Source organism: Lycorma delicatula, chromosome 5 (assembly GCF_047948215.1).
Source record: "Lycorma delicatula isolate Av1 chromosome 5, ASM4794821v1, whole genome shotgun sequence".
Classification (NCBI taxonomy): Eukaryota; Metazoa; Arthropoda; class Insecta; order Hemiptera; family Fulgoridae; genus Lycorma; species Lycorma delicatula.
The window spans coordinates 13,235,981-13,255,141 of record NC_134459.1 but is presented as its reverse complement, the minus strand read 5'-3'; the positions used below and the strand labels follow the sequence as shown (position 1 = coordinate 13,255,141).

General features: G+C 28.2%; 1 protein-coding gene across 9 annotated transcripts in view; it reads right to left on the bottom strand.

Moving 5' to 3' along the window:
- Positions 1-19,161, bottom strand: part of hth (Meis homeobox homothorax) — a 790,031-nt gene that overhangs the window by 597,659 nt on the left and 173,211 nt on the right. For all 9 annotated transcript variants that reach the window (XM_075365656.1, XM_075365663.1, XM_075365654.1 and 6 more), the window contains one exon: positions 16,851-16,901. In XM_075365656.1, the coding sequence (XP_075221771.1) occupies positions 16,851-16,901 (51 nt within the window). The remainder of the gene's footprint in view (positions 1-16,850; positions 16,902-19,161) is intronic.

Below are 19,161 nucleotides of genomic sequence, written 5' to 3'. Positions count from 1 at the left end.
TACAGTGATACGGTAAAATGAAATTTATGGTAATGTTAAATATACATTTTTTTTAAACCCGTTCACTAAAACCTCGGTAAAACTTTGAAGTTATTTTTTTAATTAGTCTATACCAAGTATTCTGTCTAAAAAAAAAAGAGAAGATATAACGACGGACGATATATTCCTTGTCAACTTATAGATAGGAATCGGATACAACAATATAGGAATTGATAGATACGCATTTTTTAATTATAACTGATAAATAAATTATTTAAATGAAATAAAATGCAGGGAAAAATTTAATCAGTTTTAAAAAACATACTACCCACAACAGTAAGTATAAATACTCCCTAACAACTTATTAATATAAGGAAAAAAAAGAAATCGGTTGAAACGACATAAAACTTAAGTAACATGTCAGGATTGTTAAAGAAACAAAATTTATTTTGTAGCGCATTCTAAAAACTACTTACTTATTCTTTTGTTATTAAAAGGTGTACCACAGGATGTTCAAAATTAAAATCTGACATTTTCTAAAAGGCTGTTAAACAACAAAACCAGCAGTAGCAAATAATGACAAAATTCACTCGTTTGTATATATATGTATGTGCAATGGATGTGTATGTGTTATGGAAGGATAGGGTGACTGTTGTGAAAAAGGTAGGATCATAAATCTAATTTAGAACATAACCACCCATTACATGTCAGATTTTTACAAAAGGATAACTATTTTGGTCTAAATCTTCTTCAATTGTCAGAAAAACAGGTAAAAAAAAAGGACACTACATTAAGTATACCTCACGTGCAAATTCTAACTTATGCCATTATTGCCTTTAGGTTCACAATTATTCTAAAATCATCTTATTCATAAATCTTTATAAATATCTGAATCCTTCCTTCCATTACAAACTTTCTATGTACTGAAACGGATACATTTTTAGACTTTTTTTGATAAAACTGTAAAAATAAAATAAAAATAATTGATAGATAGGACTTTTAAACAAGGGTAACGTGGTGAATTCTAATATATGCTACAAGCGTTGAGCAGTGTAGCAAAATACTACTACAGTTTGAATGCGTGCGCGCGTAAAATCTATTTTAATTCATAAAACAAAACAAAAATTCTTTAACGTAAAATTATAGTCCATCACGCTAGCTAACACAAGTTACACGCAAACCGATTGAAAAATAAGACTGCAAACCTTGATTTAAAAAGTAAGTTTTTAATGATTAGTTAAAAAATTGTTTAAACTAAATAATATTAAATTAAACAAACCCATAAGAAAAAATCCTTTTTTTTTGTAATAGAAATAACTTAATAATTATAAACGTCTGTAACACGTAATATGTTACCTCATCTTGCAAATATGTAGCACGTTTTTTTAATCGTGCATCTTTTAACAACAGTAACTGACATACTATCTACGATAACAATAATAATTTTAATTACAAAAAAAGAACAATAGTAATAATTTTTAAATATTAAATGCCCTATTAGAGTTGAAATTCCAGAAAGAAAAATTAATAATTAAAACTAAGAGATAATTCAGGGGTAAGAAACGGTTTTATTCAGTAAATTTAACAAATATTAGAATAGGATTCATTATTTTTAAAATTTATAACCTAATTTTTTTTTTTTTTTTTTTTGCTTAGGTTCTTAAAAAATAGAATCTGACACCAGGCCAAGTCATATCATCCGGTTACAAATTAGAGAAGTTAGATTAGAATATGCATGGAATCGAGTTATCCTTTTGTGTACGGCTTATAATAAAGCAGTACTGTCTCATTTCATAATAAAACCTTTGGTTTATTATATACAAATTTAACATACGAATAAGAATTCCAGTACGAACATAAAATTAAAGAAATATATATATATATTTTTTCTCTAATAATATTTCTTTAGTCGTCTTTCTACTGGCAAAATATCAAATTTATCTGATGTTGATAATATGTATCATATAAAATGGAATTAACTAGCTTATATGTATAGCATTTTCTAAGAAGGAAGAAAATATCTCTTTTTTCCATGCAGTGTATATATAGAAAATTTACAAATGGAAAATGGAAAAAATAGTGTTTTCCATATATCTCGTTAAAAAAGATTAAGAATTTCAGACGTACCTTCAGATTTACCTTACGTACAATTCATAAAAGAAATAAATACCGTACTACGGGGTGGTCCATATAAAACCGGTCTCAGCCGTCTGACACATACTGCGCCAGAAATTGTACATTTGTCGCGCATGCGTATTAATTGAAGGTCATTGAATCACTCATAAGCCTTCCCCTCCCGATTAGTGAGTCTATAGTGTTTATTCGTTATGGTATATGCAACTGAACAGCGTGTTTTCATTGTGGAGGAATACGTTCGCACAACTTCAATAAATTTAGTTAGTGAAAGATTTCAAGGAGGGTAACCTAAAAGTAATGTTTCTACACAATCAACAATTCAAGATTTAGTGAAAAAGTGGTGAACAACCGGCTCAGTTATAGATGCGAAGAGAGTGAAACACCAACTGTTCCAACTCCAGAAGTTGCCGCTAATATAACGAACCGTATTGGAAGGAGTCCTCACAAGTCAACACGACGATTAGCTTAACAAACAGGAGTTTTTTGAACATCATGTCAGCGTACAAATGAAAACCTATCGCGTGAGTAATGTGCATGAATTAAAACAAAATTATAAGGGTAAACGAGTAAATTACTACCAGTGGCTCTTACAGAATATTAGCGAAGGATTCCTTCATCCTTTTCTCTTCATTTCAACAGATGAAGCACGGTTTTATTTATCAGGCCTGTTAATTCTCAAAATACGCGGCACGGGCTACATTAAACTCAAATGAAGCTCGTCAGAAAACATTCCATGATTTAAAAATTGGAGTTCGGGGTGCAATTTCTGAAAGCCAGATCGTCGGACCGATATTCTTTGAGAAGACTTAATATTCTATTTACGATTGTACGAAGAATTTAGGCTTAACTTGACTGAAGAAGAACATTCTTATGGATACTTCCAAAAAGACTTCCCACGCTTCTGATAGGTCTTTCTGTCGAATCCACCGAAGTTTTACAGAGGATAGAACAGCCGCTGAGGACTTATGACCAACCCAATCTCCAGACTTATCGCCGTGCGATTACCTCTGAGCGTATCTGAAAGGAATAGTCTACAAGAACAACCCACGGACGTTGAAAGATTTGGAAGGTAACATACGACAACAGATTGCCAGTTGGAGAATTGTAGAAAGTTTTTCTGGTCTGATTCCCCGCGCTGAACTTTGTATAGCGACTAGTGGTAATCATTTTGAAAAGAGACTTTAAAATTACAGGTTAACATCGTAAAAATTTCTTCTTTCAAAAATACTGTAATTTAGAATCAATAAATGTAATTTAATATTACTTTTTGCTTTCTATTTTTAAATTTTTATTTTCTGTGGCCGGTTTTATTTTTATAACAAAACTTTATAACAAGCAAAACTTATAACACTTTTTCTTTCATATAAAAATATATTACAAGTTATACTAATAAAACTTTAATAAATATATATTATAACATAATTTTTTTTATTTTACTATAAAAAAAGAATAATTAAAAGTTCATGTTAACAAAAAATAATAAAGTAAAAAAAATTTTACATGAACGATAACGTAAACTGGTGATGCTAGGTCAGGATATATCATATTGTAACCTTGAAATATATAATTACCACCTTGGAATTTTTATATCGGATATAAGTTTTTAATAATAGATACGGGATAAATTAACTTATTTATTGTATTTTAATTCAGAGAATAGAATCTTGTTTATTTCCTTTCAGATTTTTCAAACCGGTTTATTTACCTGAAATATTCAAATTGAATAAAAATATTAGAATAAATATTAAAAAAAATTACGTTTTGACAAAAAAAAATTGGTAACAATCACATCCAATATTCACGTACGCACGAAAGATCACCTACAGATACTATTTTATATATATATAAAATAAAATGGATATGCAAATATTTTTAATATACTTCAAGAACAGTAATTACTGCCAGATGTACATAAAGTAGATAAGCAAAAGACTAACATCGACAAAAAATAGATATGTGGTATTTTCTCACCGCTATCAAAATAATAAGTTAGAGGTAGGCTATATATGTGTGTATAATAAGTAAAAAAGAAACACACATACACACAAGTGTACGGATATTGGGTTAGGTAAGGTTAAGTTAGTTGTTTATTGTATTGATATATTATTGAATCAAGAGTGTTAGACACTAGACGTGGCCGGATAATGCTTGAATCGTGTTAGGTTTGTACAGTCATCAGTTGATCAAATCGGAGAACACGCTTTCTGGATTAACCGCGGCGTTGTTCGCTTCGCACCGATCTAAGCGGTCGGTCAGACTGTCCCATCTCTCGTGTTAGTTTACAGTTCATTTACTTCATATCTTTCTATTTGCCTTATTCATAAAAAAAAAATAAAGTAAAATAAACTAAATTATTAATAGGATCGATTTTACATTACATAATGAAATATGATCTTAAGATTAAGCCGATTCCTTCGGGAAAAAAAAAAAAATTTTTGGAAGAAATAATGATGTAAAGATTTAGACAAAATTAAATCGGGTCCTAAAAAGAAAAAAAAAAGGCTAAATATTGTTACATGTTTAATGAATGTAAAAGATTACACTCATAAACTTAAAACTAAATTTAAAAAAAAAAGATCAAATTTATTTAAAATCACGGACCAAAAATAACAAAAGAAAAGTGAAAATAAAGTGAATGTAATGTCGTTAATTTCGGTCGTTTTAAAACGAAATTCGATTTTTTATACGTCTGGTTATCTCATAAATTGATTTATCAAGAATTTCTTTTTGTAGGTTTATTTTTAGCTGAAAACACTTCGACTCGAAAATACAATCCGCTTCAAAATACATACATCAAGATAAATTAAAATTTCGTTATATTTTAAGAATTATCGATTGTGGATCAGTTGAAATTTAATTCTGAATTTCTAATCTTATTTGTACTTTCTTTGTAAAATAAAAATATCCCACTCTCCTGAAAATGGCATCTAAAAATAATGCAAAGATTGGATGACAATAGCACCAAGCAGTAATAACCTATAAAGTATTCCATATATTTTTAAGCAATAATTTGTTGAAAATAAGTTTTCTATCTCGCCAATCTAAATTGAATGCTAAAAAAATAAAATTACAAAATTTATTATGGGAAAAAGAATTCTTATAGCAAATTATTAAAAAATTCATAAAAATGATTAAAATTAGGAAAACGTAATGTTTTCCTAATGATTACATTAAAACTTACTGAACGTCATTACATGTAGTCCTAACTGTTATAAATAATTCTCGTACGAATTTATAATTTTATGTATATATAATTTATGATGATTAAAAAATTAAAAAAAATGAAAATAGTTTTTACGAAAAAATTAATGATTACATATTTACATACAATCAACCACGTAAATATATAATAAGGGTAGCTTATCCATTAAATTAAAATATATCTGTCAGTAAAAAAAAAATGTAAATTTCATCAAAGAATAATAAAATCAAACATTACTCTTCAACATCTTATCTAAGATCAAATTAAAAAATAATAATAATAAATTAACATTCAAATAATCTTATCTATGTCAATTAGTAATTTAATAAAATAAGGTACGAAGAGATATAAATAAAAAATAAATTATATTTTCAGTAACAATAAGACCGATTTTATTTATACAACTTTTTTCTTTATCGATTAAAAAAGAAAAAAACTGGCAAAATTTTATAGCTTCTTTAACCAATTATTATTTTATATCTTAATAATAAAAATCAATACAAACGATTATAATTTTGTGTTTTTTCATTTCGATATCAAAGAGGAAATGAATTCGGAACATAAAATGAATTCGAACCACAAAAAATTCTAAGTAATTTTATCGATACAAAAAGCTGAATAAAATAAAATTTTGATAGCTTCGGTTTGTAAACAACACCGAACGGCATTTTCTATCATCGACTAATCTACATGAAACACCTGAAGGGTTTACACGACAAGACAAAATGGCAGTCAAAGAGGAGAAAGAATAATAAGAAAAACAAGAATAAGAAGTGAGAATAATAATAATAATAAGAAGAAGAAGGGAGAATCAAAGTTGTCTGTCCGTCCGCCATAGCTCTCCTTTCATTCCAAGAACCGGTTAAGCATGCCTGAGGACCGCTTGATCGTTCGGTCTTATTCGTTCCATCTTTATCTACTACGTACATTCAATACAGCATCCCTCTCGCTCGCTCACCATTTTCCCAATCATAATACTTAATAAAACAAGTGCGGCCTGCACACAATGTCCCCATTATCTAAGCTCTTCAATGCGCGAAAACACTAGTGATCTATGATAAAGCCGAAGGGCATTCTTACTCGGATCGAGATTTTTCACAAAGTACATACACATTCACATTCACCCGCTTGCCATTCGATCTATAATAACCAGTAAAACAAACTATATTCTCTTTATACGCTTTTCGTTCCGATTTCATTTTATTTTTTTGTTTTGTAATCTATTTTATAAAGATCTACTTCCGTTACGAAAAAAAATATTCATTCAGATAGCAGATTGAATATATTTTTAGCATATAGAATTTTTAATTCTTCAATAAAAGAAATATATTAAGTTTTTGAAGCTATCCTACGTCTGATAAATACATATGGTGCATATATATTAATTAAACAAAATCATCTTAAATGTACAAAAAATTAATAAACGTAAAATTTTCAATAAAAAAAAAAACATTAATTTAATAAAAACTCGATTTTTTCATATATTAATAAAAACATATTTTTACAAATCAACTAAACAATAATTTAAAAACAATAGATTAAGAAATACAGAAGGCTGGACGAAACAAAATCTATTACACATCTATTCAACAGTACATAAAATATAAAATATACTTTTATTTTATTTACAAAGAAACTGCGTTTTTTTATTATTTATGCTTTCAAATGTCTCAAACAATTTACTAATGATTTTAAAATAAATTAAACAACTTTTAAAATTATATCTTTCTATAATAGTTCGATCGCTTCGAATTTTGCTAGTATCAATTTATATAAGTTTTGAATAATAGTAAAAAAAATTAATAAGATTACAAGAAATTTACACGAAAAGTGTTTCCGATACTTAAAAAAAAATTTAAGTAGACACCACATGACTTCCTTGTACGCCTATTAAATTACACATACACATTTTTAAAAGTACATAAAATTTTATTTCATTAGAAACTTCTGATTTTTTTTTTATTGTTATTATTGAATTATAATTGATTGTAAAAACCTTTTTACAAACACAGTTAAAAATTAATTAGTAATAAATCAATATATTTAAATTAAAAGAAATTTAAAGGAAAAATTAAATAAAGTCGAATTATATATATATATATATATATATATATATATATATATATGTGAAAAGCTCTCAATGAGGGCTTTTTTGGACGTCTTTGGTCAAGTCGATTGCAATCAAAAGGAGAGGTGCACAACTAGATATTAAAACAGACCTAAATACAAAATTTCAACATCCTATTATGGCTAATCGTTTTTGAGTTATGCGAGATAAATAAGTTCGAACAGATGTCACGCCGAAACTAGACAAAATGGATTCAGGGATGCTCAAAATGGATATTTCCGTTGAAATATGAAAATCAAAATTTTTCGCGATTATAATAATACTTCCTTTACTTCGTACAAGAAAGTATAAATGAAAACGTTTTACATTTTTTTTTTTTTTTTTGTAGTTTTAGCAGTGATTAAAAAAACGATCGGATTTATTTTTTGAAAATTCTATATTGAAATAAATATTTAACATAATAGAAGAGGCATTCACGTATGAACAATACTGAAAATGTAAAATATTTTAAATTTATTCATAACATGTGGAAGTAACACAAGGATCTGCTTAATGAAATTGGGAATGGTATTTTATTCATATTTAAGGAACAAAGATTGTATTAATAGTCGAACAAAATTATTTTTTTTGGATAATACGAAATGTAAACTCATATCAAACACTGAAAGTTATTAAACAAGAACCTTTTTTTCGACAATTAGTACTCGGATATGTAAATGAAACGTACCTTACTTTTAATAAGAATGAAATGTACTAAAATAGAAATCATTTGAGTCGGATTGGAATTTTTGGGTCAGACAGAATTTATTTTTTAATAATAGGTAGGATAGCGGAACAGAATTGATACTTCAGAATTTTTGGAACAGACCGAGTAGGTCGAAAAGGTTGATTACCCATTAATATGGTAATAATAAAGTGGGCATAGAATAGGTGGTGTTGTATCGACTTTAAATCTGGTCACCCATTTAAATATGCGCGCACGCCCGGGCAAATACATACACACAAGTCAACTATGTAATAAGATCGATGGACTGGAACAAATAAGATCAAAATGTGTGATAATTTGATTGAATTATTCGGATTTGTGTATGATATTTTTATTTCCTCTTGGTTTAAATTTTAGTCACTCAAGGTCGACATAAACAAAAAGTAACTTATTAATTAGATTAAATCTATTTAAATAAGTTCAGTTAAGCCAATGCTAAACCGCTAACGTGGGATAAAAATAACAATATGAAAGATTAAATTTTTAATAATCAGAATGGAAAAAATTACAAAATAATATAATTTTTTATTTTCCACTGCTGTGTACATTGCAATCTGTACTTGCCAACAACAAACAACCCTTTGGCCCGATGAGATGAGGATAATATGTATGACATGTAAATGAGGTGTAACTTATACAGATTCAGGCCGACTACTCCTGAGATAAGTAGTTAATCGAACCGCTAACTCGTATACATTGTCTAGTATTCAAATCAATATGAAGGGGATTGGAACCCAAAAACCTTCGACTTCGAGAATCAGCTGTTAAACAGCTGATTTGCAACGACGATTTTATCATTAGACCGACCCTAAAACAAAATGAATAAAATTAGGTTTTATTTAATGTACTTAATCGTAACATAGCTCTAATTTGTTTATATTATTAACAAATTCGGAATAATGAAAAAATGCCAAATCTGACTCCAACATTGGACCAAGAATGTGTTTATTCAATTAAGATTTTGATGCAAAGATTTATAATTACGGATTTCCTGTAATTCATAATGTGCTTTTGAAATATATTACGAAAGATTGATTGAAGATTTTTTTTAAATACATAACATAATAATAAAAATAAATAAAATAATAACAATATATAACAAATTTAATTATAAGGACAAAGCCAAAAATTTATAATTAAAATTACTTTTCTATCAGAAAAATTAAATTAGTTAATAAAACAACTTTGACAAACGAAATATTAATCATTTTTTCATTCATAATTTAATAAAACGTCTATCATACAATATTTAGATGTAATGTTACAATTATTTTTTAACTGCAATATAATTTTAAACTTTTTTTTTATAAAAGATACAATAATGTGAAAACACGGTGTATAAAAATAAATTTAGAACTTTTTTCTCTTTTAAAGGGACGAAATAGATCAGCCTTTATTAAAATATTTTATTATGAAAATGTTGACATTTTCATAATTTAATGAAAAACTGGTAGCTTGTACCTCTTTGAATAAATCCCACAATATAAATGGCATAAAATAAAAATACAGTCAAAATTTTATATTATAGCTACTCATCCAACCGGTAAAAAAAAAATATTTTTAACGTACAGCTGTTACAATTATATTTCTAATAACTACAATATTAAACAACAAAGGAAAAATTATTACAAAAAATCAGGCTAATACCGGTGAGGTGAATTAAAAAGAAATGGGTTTGTTACTTAAATAAATATTGTAGACTTTATTACTTTTACTACACCAAGACTATACGATGAAAAAATGATTGCAGACCATACAAACTTCAAACTTACACAGAGACAGCTTAATATTAATTTTTAAAGTACTAGATCGTGGATACCGGTGTTCTTTGGTGGTTGGGTTTCAATTAACCACACATCTCAGGAATGGTCGAACTGAGAATGTACAAGAATGTACAAGACTATACACTTCATTTACACTCATACATATCATCCTCATTCATCCTCTGAAGAATTATCTAAACGGTAGTTACCGGAGGCTAAACAGGAAAAAGAAAGAAAGTACTAGTAAACCAAAATTTAACGAAACGCAGATAATAATGGTAATAATAGAAGTTCAAGCCATTCTAAAGCGGAAAAAATGTTTCAAATCCCAGTAGAATATGGGTAAAGCCTACAAAAAAAATTAAGTATTCGTTAAACAGTCCTTAATAAAAAAAAAAAAAAAAAAAAAATGAAACTTGCCATAATATCTAAAAATATATATTTTCATTTTTTTTTTTTTTTTACTAAGATTGTAATAAATAACTAAAAAAAAACCTTAATTCCATTATATAAAGAAGAATATTAAACAAACTATATTTTGTTGGTTTATAGAATTACATACTGATCAGTTCCAAACTACTTATTCTAATATGTCATAATTTATCATTTTAAAATAAATACATAACCCGACACCAAAATCGATACATCCGAATTGAAAATTCCATTAATTAAAAGTCCGTTAATTAATCATTAAATAATGTATAATCACAATCTTGTTCTCCCAACTAAATACAATTAATGTATATAACATTTTACATAAGGTTTCTTACACATTACATACAAATATAAAATGGTAAATTATTATCATTTGCTATTATTTGTACATAGTATCGATTTTTTCATTTTTTTGTGCGATTACAATAAAGGTAAATAAACTAAGATAAAACAGGCTCAAATCAAAATAGCTTTTTCTGAAAATAATGATGTAATTATTAAGGTAATTTTGAGGGGGAATAAAGGTTTCACTGATACAGTTGGATGCTAGTTATATCCTAAATAAATCTGGCATGGAATGCTTATTATTCTTAAGAATAGATGTCATTTTTGGGACTGTGTTTTATGTGAAGTTTTATTTTTACTCTTTCTTTCTCACCTCCTCTGACTCTCTCTCTCTCACATATACACGCCCGCACACGCACACAAAAGTGTTTCATTTGCAAACATAATTAAAATACGAGGGACCACGCTCCAATTATAGAAACAAATCTGCATTTGGTTAATCGAGTTCACATAAGGTACACGGCTAAACAGCGATTAATAAAACAATAATCATCAATCCGATTATCGCTTTAAATGGAAATTTCCCTCATATTTTTATAAAACTATTCCAACCGGTAAAGAACAAAACCACAATAACACAGCAACAATTACTTGCTTTTGAATGCACCGAAAACTAGTTAGGATATTACAGTAAAGCTACACGTAGGGCGTTCTTATACATTTTTATGAGTAGAAGAACAATCGATATAAGTTATACAGTATAAGCATTAGTACCTATTATTATACAATCTCATTACATCTCTCTACACAATACGACCAAACAATAGAACTGATGTTACGCTATGTTTATGTCGTATTAAAAGTACAATCACAACAAATACACACTCAAAAAAAGAACTCTATTACAAGCATTAACACTTATTTAAAAATAATTATACGTAACACATCATGTTAAACAGTAAAAAAAAGGGCGCTATGGAACTAGATTCATGAACGGTCATATGTATCCAAAAAATAAACATGAAAGAATAACATAGATACAATAATTTTCTTTAATTTAAAAACACGGTGATTTTTTGACAGATAATAGTCCACATTTATAATATTGTAACTATAAAGAATTATTACAATGTTATCAGATACATAAATGTATTTTTACTCCTATTAAGATGTAGATTCTATAATAGAAAAATAGTAGAGAAAACCTATATCGTGCACCTATGAAAATTGTCTCCTAAAAAATCTTACAATTAATAAATACATATTAAGTGAAAGCTTTACATATTAAGTACGTAAAAACTTATTAAGTCAATAAAAAACAGTTTACTTTTAATATGGCAAAAAAACTAATTTAAGAAACTGCAAAAAAGAACACGTCAACCAAAATTAACCCCACCGAGTTTATCTAGTAGTAAACTCGTCGTCATAAATCAGCTGATTTCGAAGTCAAGAGATCTCAGGTTCAAATACTTATAAAGGTAGTAGATTTTATTTGGATTTGAATACTAGATAGTGGATGCCGTTATTCTTCGGTGATTGGGTTTCAATTAACCACACGTCTCAGGAATGGTCGGCCTGATTTTGTTCAAGACTACAAATTTACCGGTGCAGTTATATTACACTGATAAGTCGCTAATGACTTTGATTATTGATGAGACTACAAATAAAAATATTAAAAAAAAAAAAACCTTATTTGGATTTCTTTGTAGTATATATATTTGCTAAAGGTTGCAATACTGAAAAAGAAATACACAATTATTATGTAATAAAATTTGGCTACATTTGAAAAGGCATCATTTAAGTGACTTTATTTATGGATGGTCATTAAGAAAAAGGGGACAAGAAAAATTAATGGAATTTGAAGTAATGGAAATGACATGAACGGGATAAATTAAATGGATAGAGAACAAAAAATGAGATAATTAGAGGATTAAGTAAAGAGAAATGAGAGAGGACCACAGTAGGAACAATCCAGAATAGAAAAGCTAACTGATCGGGATACATTATCAGAGAACCGTTCATTATGACGGAGCTGGAAGTTGAAAAAATTTGAATAAGGTTATAGACGAATTAAAAGTAAACGGGAGTAAACGAGAAACCCTAAAGTTAATTCTGGGAATAATGAGAATGATTTGATGCGCCATACGGTACTGTCACAGGGCAGATAATATAAAATTATACGGTTTGTAACAAAAATATATTGTTACTGTAATTAGCTGGTTGACGCTGTTCTCCAATCTTCTGTTACATTTTTCTTTGTACTATTTTAAACTGGTTTGTCTTAATAATTCTACAGCTCGTCAAACTATAAAAAACACATTTTAAACTTAGAAGAACAAAGAAGTAGAGTAAAACTTGGTTATAACGAGATTGAAGGGACCGACCAAATGTGCTGGATACTTTCGAATTGCCATCTTGTAACCATAAATTTTTAAGACGTCATTATCGATTATAATACAAAAAATATGTTATATATCTAAGAAGAAGCTGTTTTTGAAAAGGACTCGAAAGTTTCTCGCGACTCTTCCATACAGTTGATGCTGTGGATGAAGACAGTCCATGTTTTTTTGGAAACATCTGAATTTGGTAGGCCTCGTTCAAATTCTTGGATAATTTGATTTTTTCATTCGCGAACAGTTTTTTCCTATTGACGCCCGACATCATTAATTACAAATGAACCGAAGTTAATGGTGTATACTATTTTAAAAATACACTAAACAGGTTATTTTTAGCAAGAAACACTGAAATGAAAACGCATTCACTGACGCGACTACAGTATTACTGTACTGTATTTGGCAAGTCTGATCGATTACTTAAACGCAATACTGTTTTTATAACTGATTCTATGATACAGGATTGTATCATAGAACATGTATCATGTTTTTAAACTGAAAATTATGACTACTGAATTTACCAGTGGGGATAGGACACGTAAAATTTATATTTAACTACGCCCCTCTTCAGACTTTCATTTAAATCGTTTAAAATATGCTATAGAGTTCGATGAACCTGTTTGGGCGGGTTTGATGGATCATTGATTGGCTCCAGTCTTTCCTGGAATTTTGCAAACAGAAACCCCGAGTAATTAAAATACTGTAACTACCAGCCTTTGTAATACCACAATGGAACTTGAATTATACGTACTGTACAACGTCCTGTTTCAAACCTTTTTTTCACCCTTCAGACCTGATCTGAACAAGCCTACAATAAAATGTCCAAATCTTTACGTAAATTAAGAAATGGAATTTCCCTTTCACTCAGATTATTAGGTTGTTATTTAACTTTTTTTAAATTACAATAAAAAAATGAAAATTCTCGTAATAACCAAGTTATACTACGACGATACCTCGCTAAAAGCAGTTAATTTATCATTAATGAGATAGAAAACCAAACAAATCCGGGAATTGTGATCGTTATAACAAGGTTCTCGTTACAAGCTCGTTATTCGTGGATTCCACGGTATAGCAAAATACAGGAAAAAATAACGTACGTAAAAAAAAAATGAAGATTAATTTTTTTTATCATCTTGTCAAAAACAGTTAAAACAGGATAATTACGCAAATATTTTATTTCTTCTATAATAAGAAAATAAACTGGATTAAAGAATTTAAAAATATAAAACAGAAGAATAAATAGATATTTCTTTAAAACCAACATTATGATATTAAAACAAAAGACCTAGAAATAAAATCTCGAAAAATGAAATAGTCGAAGAACGCAAATTTAAAAACGTGCGAAGAGAACGAAGAGGTAGAAGGAAGAGTGAAAAACAGCAAAGAAGTAAGAAGTGGAGTTCAAAATGTGTTCTAAAGCGGCCAAAATTGAAAAAAGAGCTATTTATTGAAAATAACCGTAAAGGTTTTTTTGTTAAATAAAATACAAAAAAAGGAACTTAATCATTAAATTAAATTATGTTTTATTTCTATTTTATTAATCGATATCAAATCGGTTTTTTTTAGGGGTACAGATTTTCAATACTGCAAGGAAAAATTAATTTTAATAAGAACAAAGAAAATACCATTCTACAAAACATCTGTTAAAATATACAGGAATTAATATGCTATATGATTTTTTTTTAAATTAAATTTTATGAAATTTAGAACGGAAAACTATTTCAGCTTTTCTTTGACTGATACTGCCTGAATATCAATATTATTGGAATTATGTATTAATATAAAATCAGGTAACTATGACATGACTGAGGAATAACCTAATGGAAAAAAATATTAGTCAGTAGATTAATGATTCAAATAGTTCAACCAAGAATCGAACCATTCATATTTAGTTTAAAGAAAATTTCCCCATCGTTACTAATCGGCGATGAACTTACGTTTAATAAGCTATAATATGTACTAAAGTAGAAAACTAAAATTAGTAATAACATAAAATTCTTGTAAAATACATGAATTCATAATTAACTGCTATTTGATGTTATAAATAAAAACATTTAAAATTAGCTACGGTAAAAATATTACATTGTAAATAATAATATTCGAGGTATTCTTTAACGACATCAGATTTACAACGTTCGCGTGCATTTAAGTTGCATGCATTACAGATATTTATTAATATTTACCCTCTTTATTGTCTTAAAAATAGATACAATAATCATTAAATTATAAGATTTGTAAATAATTAATTAAAAATGTTAATAAGTAATTTATTTATTCTAACTACATAAATCTTATGCGTTTATTTTATTTGTTTTTAATAATTTAAAAATTATACAAGTAGGTACAAAGATTAACGCAATCGATAAAAAAAAATATATAATAATTTACACATAGCCTCGACACACATATATGTATATCTTCTTTTTTATGTTGCACAATCGTGTACATATGGTGCTAATAACTTAAGAATGTCTGGAATAATGAAAGAAAAATCAATTTTTTCTATAACATATTGATTTATATAGCTCAGAATATGCTTCAAATTCAATTCACTATATAATGGAAAAATAAACGACTTTTAAAAGGTATCCTTAATTATCCATTTGTAACGACGGATGGAGAATAAAAAATGTTTTTAATAAAGCTTAATTAATGAAACTGTTAAAAATACGGCTCAAGGGATGAATCGGTATTTAAAATTCAAACGACTCGGTGATATAAAAACTTGTTCTAAAATAAAATAACAGCACACTCAGATACCTGTTTTTATTTAACGTTGATAGAACAGAGACGAAATCTAGAGAATACTGCCCGTTTAAAGTAATCTATATTGGCGCGTATTTTACATAAATGAAATAATTTTAAAAATTTATTTAAAATTCTTTTTAATAAGTTTAAAATGATACACTTTAAAAAAGAAGTAACTGAATTCGTTACTTGACAGCAGTATTTGCTGTTATACTTATAAAAAAAAAATTATGGCTGTAATAAATGTAAATCTCTTGAGATACGTCGATATGCAACATCTGATTCGGTTTACAACATCTGATTCGGTTTAGAAGCCAACAGGAAACCTATAAATTTAAACTGGTGTCAGATGATACATAATATTATTGTTAATAATGAATATACTAATTTTAGGAGATTCTCATGTCAGACTGCAAATAACATTACTGGGTATGGTTGTTTATTTATGCAATCTAATATCCATAATGTTTCAGTTTTATAAAGAAATGTTTGTTTTATTTTCTTCTTGTGTTACTATGACAATAACAATGATTATTATTAAACTACTATTAATGTTTTATTACATTCTGAACCGGGCAGAAATATTACTTTTGAACTGACGTTTAAGTAAACGACTGATAGAAATATAATCGAGTATTTTATTATTAACTAATTTCATTAGTTAATTTTAAAATTGTTTTCAACCAACTTATTGCTCTAGCGGTAAATTCGTCGTAAATCAGCTGATAAAGTCAAGAGTTTTCAGTTAAAATCCTAATAAAGATGGTTTGATTTATGGTTTTATAAATTCAAACCAACTTTATTAGGATTTGAATACTAGATAGTGGATGACTGTATCCATTGGTAGTTGGGTTTTAATTAACCACAAGTCTCTGGAATGGTCCGCCTGATTTTGTTAAAGACTACACATTTATCGGCGCAACGACATTACACTTATAAGTCGCTAATGACTTTAATTGTTGATGCGACCATTATAAATAATGGTCGCATCATTAAATATTATTTATTATTATATAATAAAAATTTATTTTTTTCATTATTTATAGATGAATTTTTTAGAAACTTAACAAAATACCTTTTCTAATTCTAAGAGGTGAAATCGTAGGACTTGTATTGCTTGCACCATCTGTAACAAAATCAAAAAATAATTAATATTCGATATAATTTTCTGACATTTAAAAATTATTTTATAACTGAAATAGAATATCACTACTAATATAAAGAAATGAACTTTTTTATAAAATTATTTAACTATTTTTTTTTTTTTTTTTTTTTTTTTTTTTAAATAAAGTAAATATAATTATGTTATGTTTTATATTTGCAAAAATGTTCAACGACCTTTTCAATGAAATATTTAAAAATCTTTGCGTATTACATGAATGATAACTTGTAAGTGTAGATCACAATAATATTTTACTTACTATACATAACCTCAAAGAACATTTAAAAATAATTCTTTTAATAGATAAAGATACAAAAACATTGCCTTTTTAATGTGTTTTCATAATATCCACACTGTTTATTATTACATGTAAAACGAGAATTAACTATTATTCTTCGGGACATAAGAGGAAAAGAAAAAAACTAAATAGCATAATATATGAATATTATGCAAGATGCAGCTGCATTATCATTTGTACCCGCATTTCTAACTCATTAAGGAAGGTATACTAGTAATAATTACTAAGAATAAAAAGAAAAAAGTAGCAACAACAGCAAAATAATGAATATCTAATGGGATGGACATGTGGCGTAGCTAACAGGTCTGTCCTGTCGTCTGGCATCAATCCAACTAAGCACAACGTAGAAAGCGCAACATTGAATAGATAAGTATAACAATATTAATATCATTATTATGAATTTAAAAATCAGATAAAGAAATGATATCTGTAAGTGGTTATGTTAGCGGGCTCGTGTAATTAAATTAATTAATAACCGAAGGTCAAAAAAAAAAATCACGTGATAAACCATGAAAGAAACTAAATGAAAAAAAAAAACATGTTATCTGTGGATAGAATCACAGTATATAAATCAATAATTTTACATCAAAGAATCTTTAAAAAAATATATATAAAATGTAATAATGAATGATAAGCAGCCGAAACAAAAAAAAAAAAAAATTTCTAACATGATTTATAAAAAAAATTGTAATTAAAAATGTGAATATAATAAAAAAATAATAATAATAACGATATGTTAAATAAATAAGTGGGCAAAATTTATAAAATATTAAACAGTTTTTGATAAGAAAGTAGTATATATTAAAGCATTAACAAACACCAAAAGAACCAATAGAAAATGTAGAGCTTCGTTTAATTTATTATCTCTTTCATAAATGAAAGTATAGTTTGACAACATTTTTCCCCCGTCGATTTCCCCGCCTTGGAGCCGGATTCGGGAATAAGCATAAGCTCAGCTCCAAGGGGTGCCATCGCCTCAAACTATCTCGGAAGGATACAAGGCCCCGTCCAGACAGCCGGGACTCGGTCATCCTTGCTTGACGTGCCTCAAATGAGGGGATCCCAAAGGGTTTTCCTCACCGGGACTCTCGTCTTACTATCCTCCCAACGGCACTGCAAGAGAGTCCCCACCCGATCATCGAAGATGAGATGCCGGAGCCTCCCGGATGAGGCTGTCCCTTGCAGATACCATAGCGCAGCTGTGTACATATTCATGGTGCTGTAACAGGTGGGGACATTTTACATCTTCGAACTCCGGGTGCATGTCCGTGCGATTTACATCACAGATAGAAAGGTTCCCGTGTGCAGTCCCTCCTCATGTAGCCGGCCATACCGCAAGCAAAACGATGATCACTACGGTCTGAACCAAGACAAAACTTAGCCCTATGTCCCACACTCCAACACCGAAAGCAAAGGTAATCTGAGGCACGACGAGTAACTCGGCGGCCACCCGGCATCGGCTGGGTGGCCAGTAAAACTTGTCAAACTTTTAAAGTTTGACAACTTTTTTTTTTTTTAATTGAGTCTTGCAAAAATAATATGCCTGTGCCATCTTATAATATAAGTAACACAAAGTTTAAGAATCTATAAGTTCCTTCACCACTTATCCTATTTACATAAAACCTACAAACCAGAGCTCCATCTTCAGCTACCCCTCAACAACAACCAGTTTCCTCTTGTAAGTTTTCAGTATATAAATAAATTTTTATACCGTATTTTATAAATTTTAAAAGTATCATGTATGCTTTACAAAAAATGGCATTAATCAGATTACAAAAGAATGATTAGCCATATTTAATAGAGACATAATTTTTTCGAACTCACTCTTCAGTAAATAATCTGCATAGTTATTCAACCTAACTGTAATTAATTCAATAACTGCTTCACTGACTTTTTTGTGACTATAAAAATTTAAAAAAAAGAAGC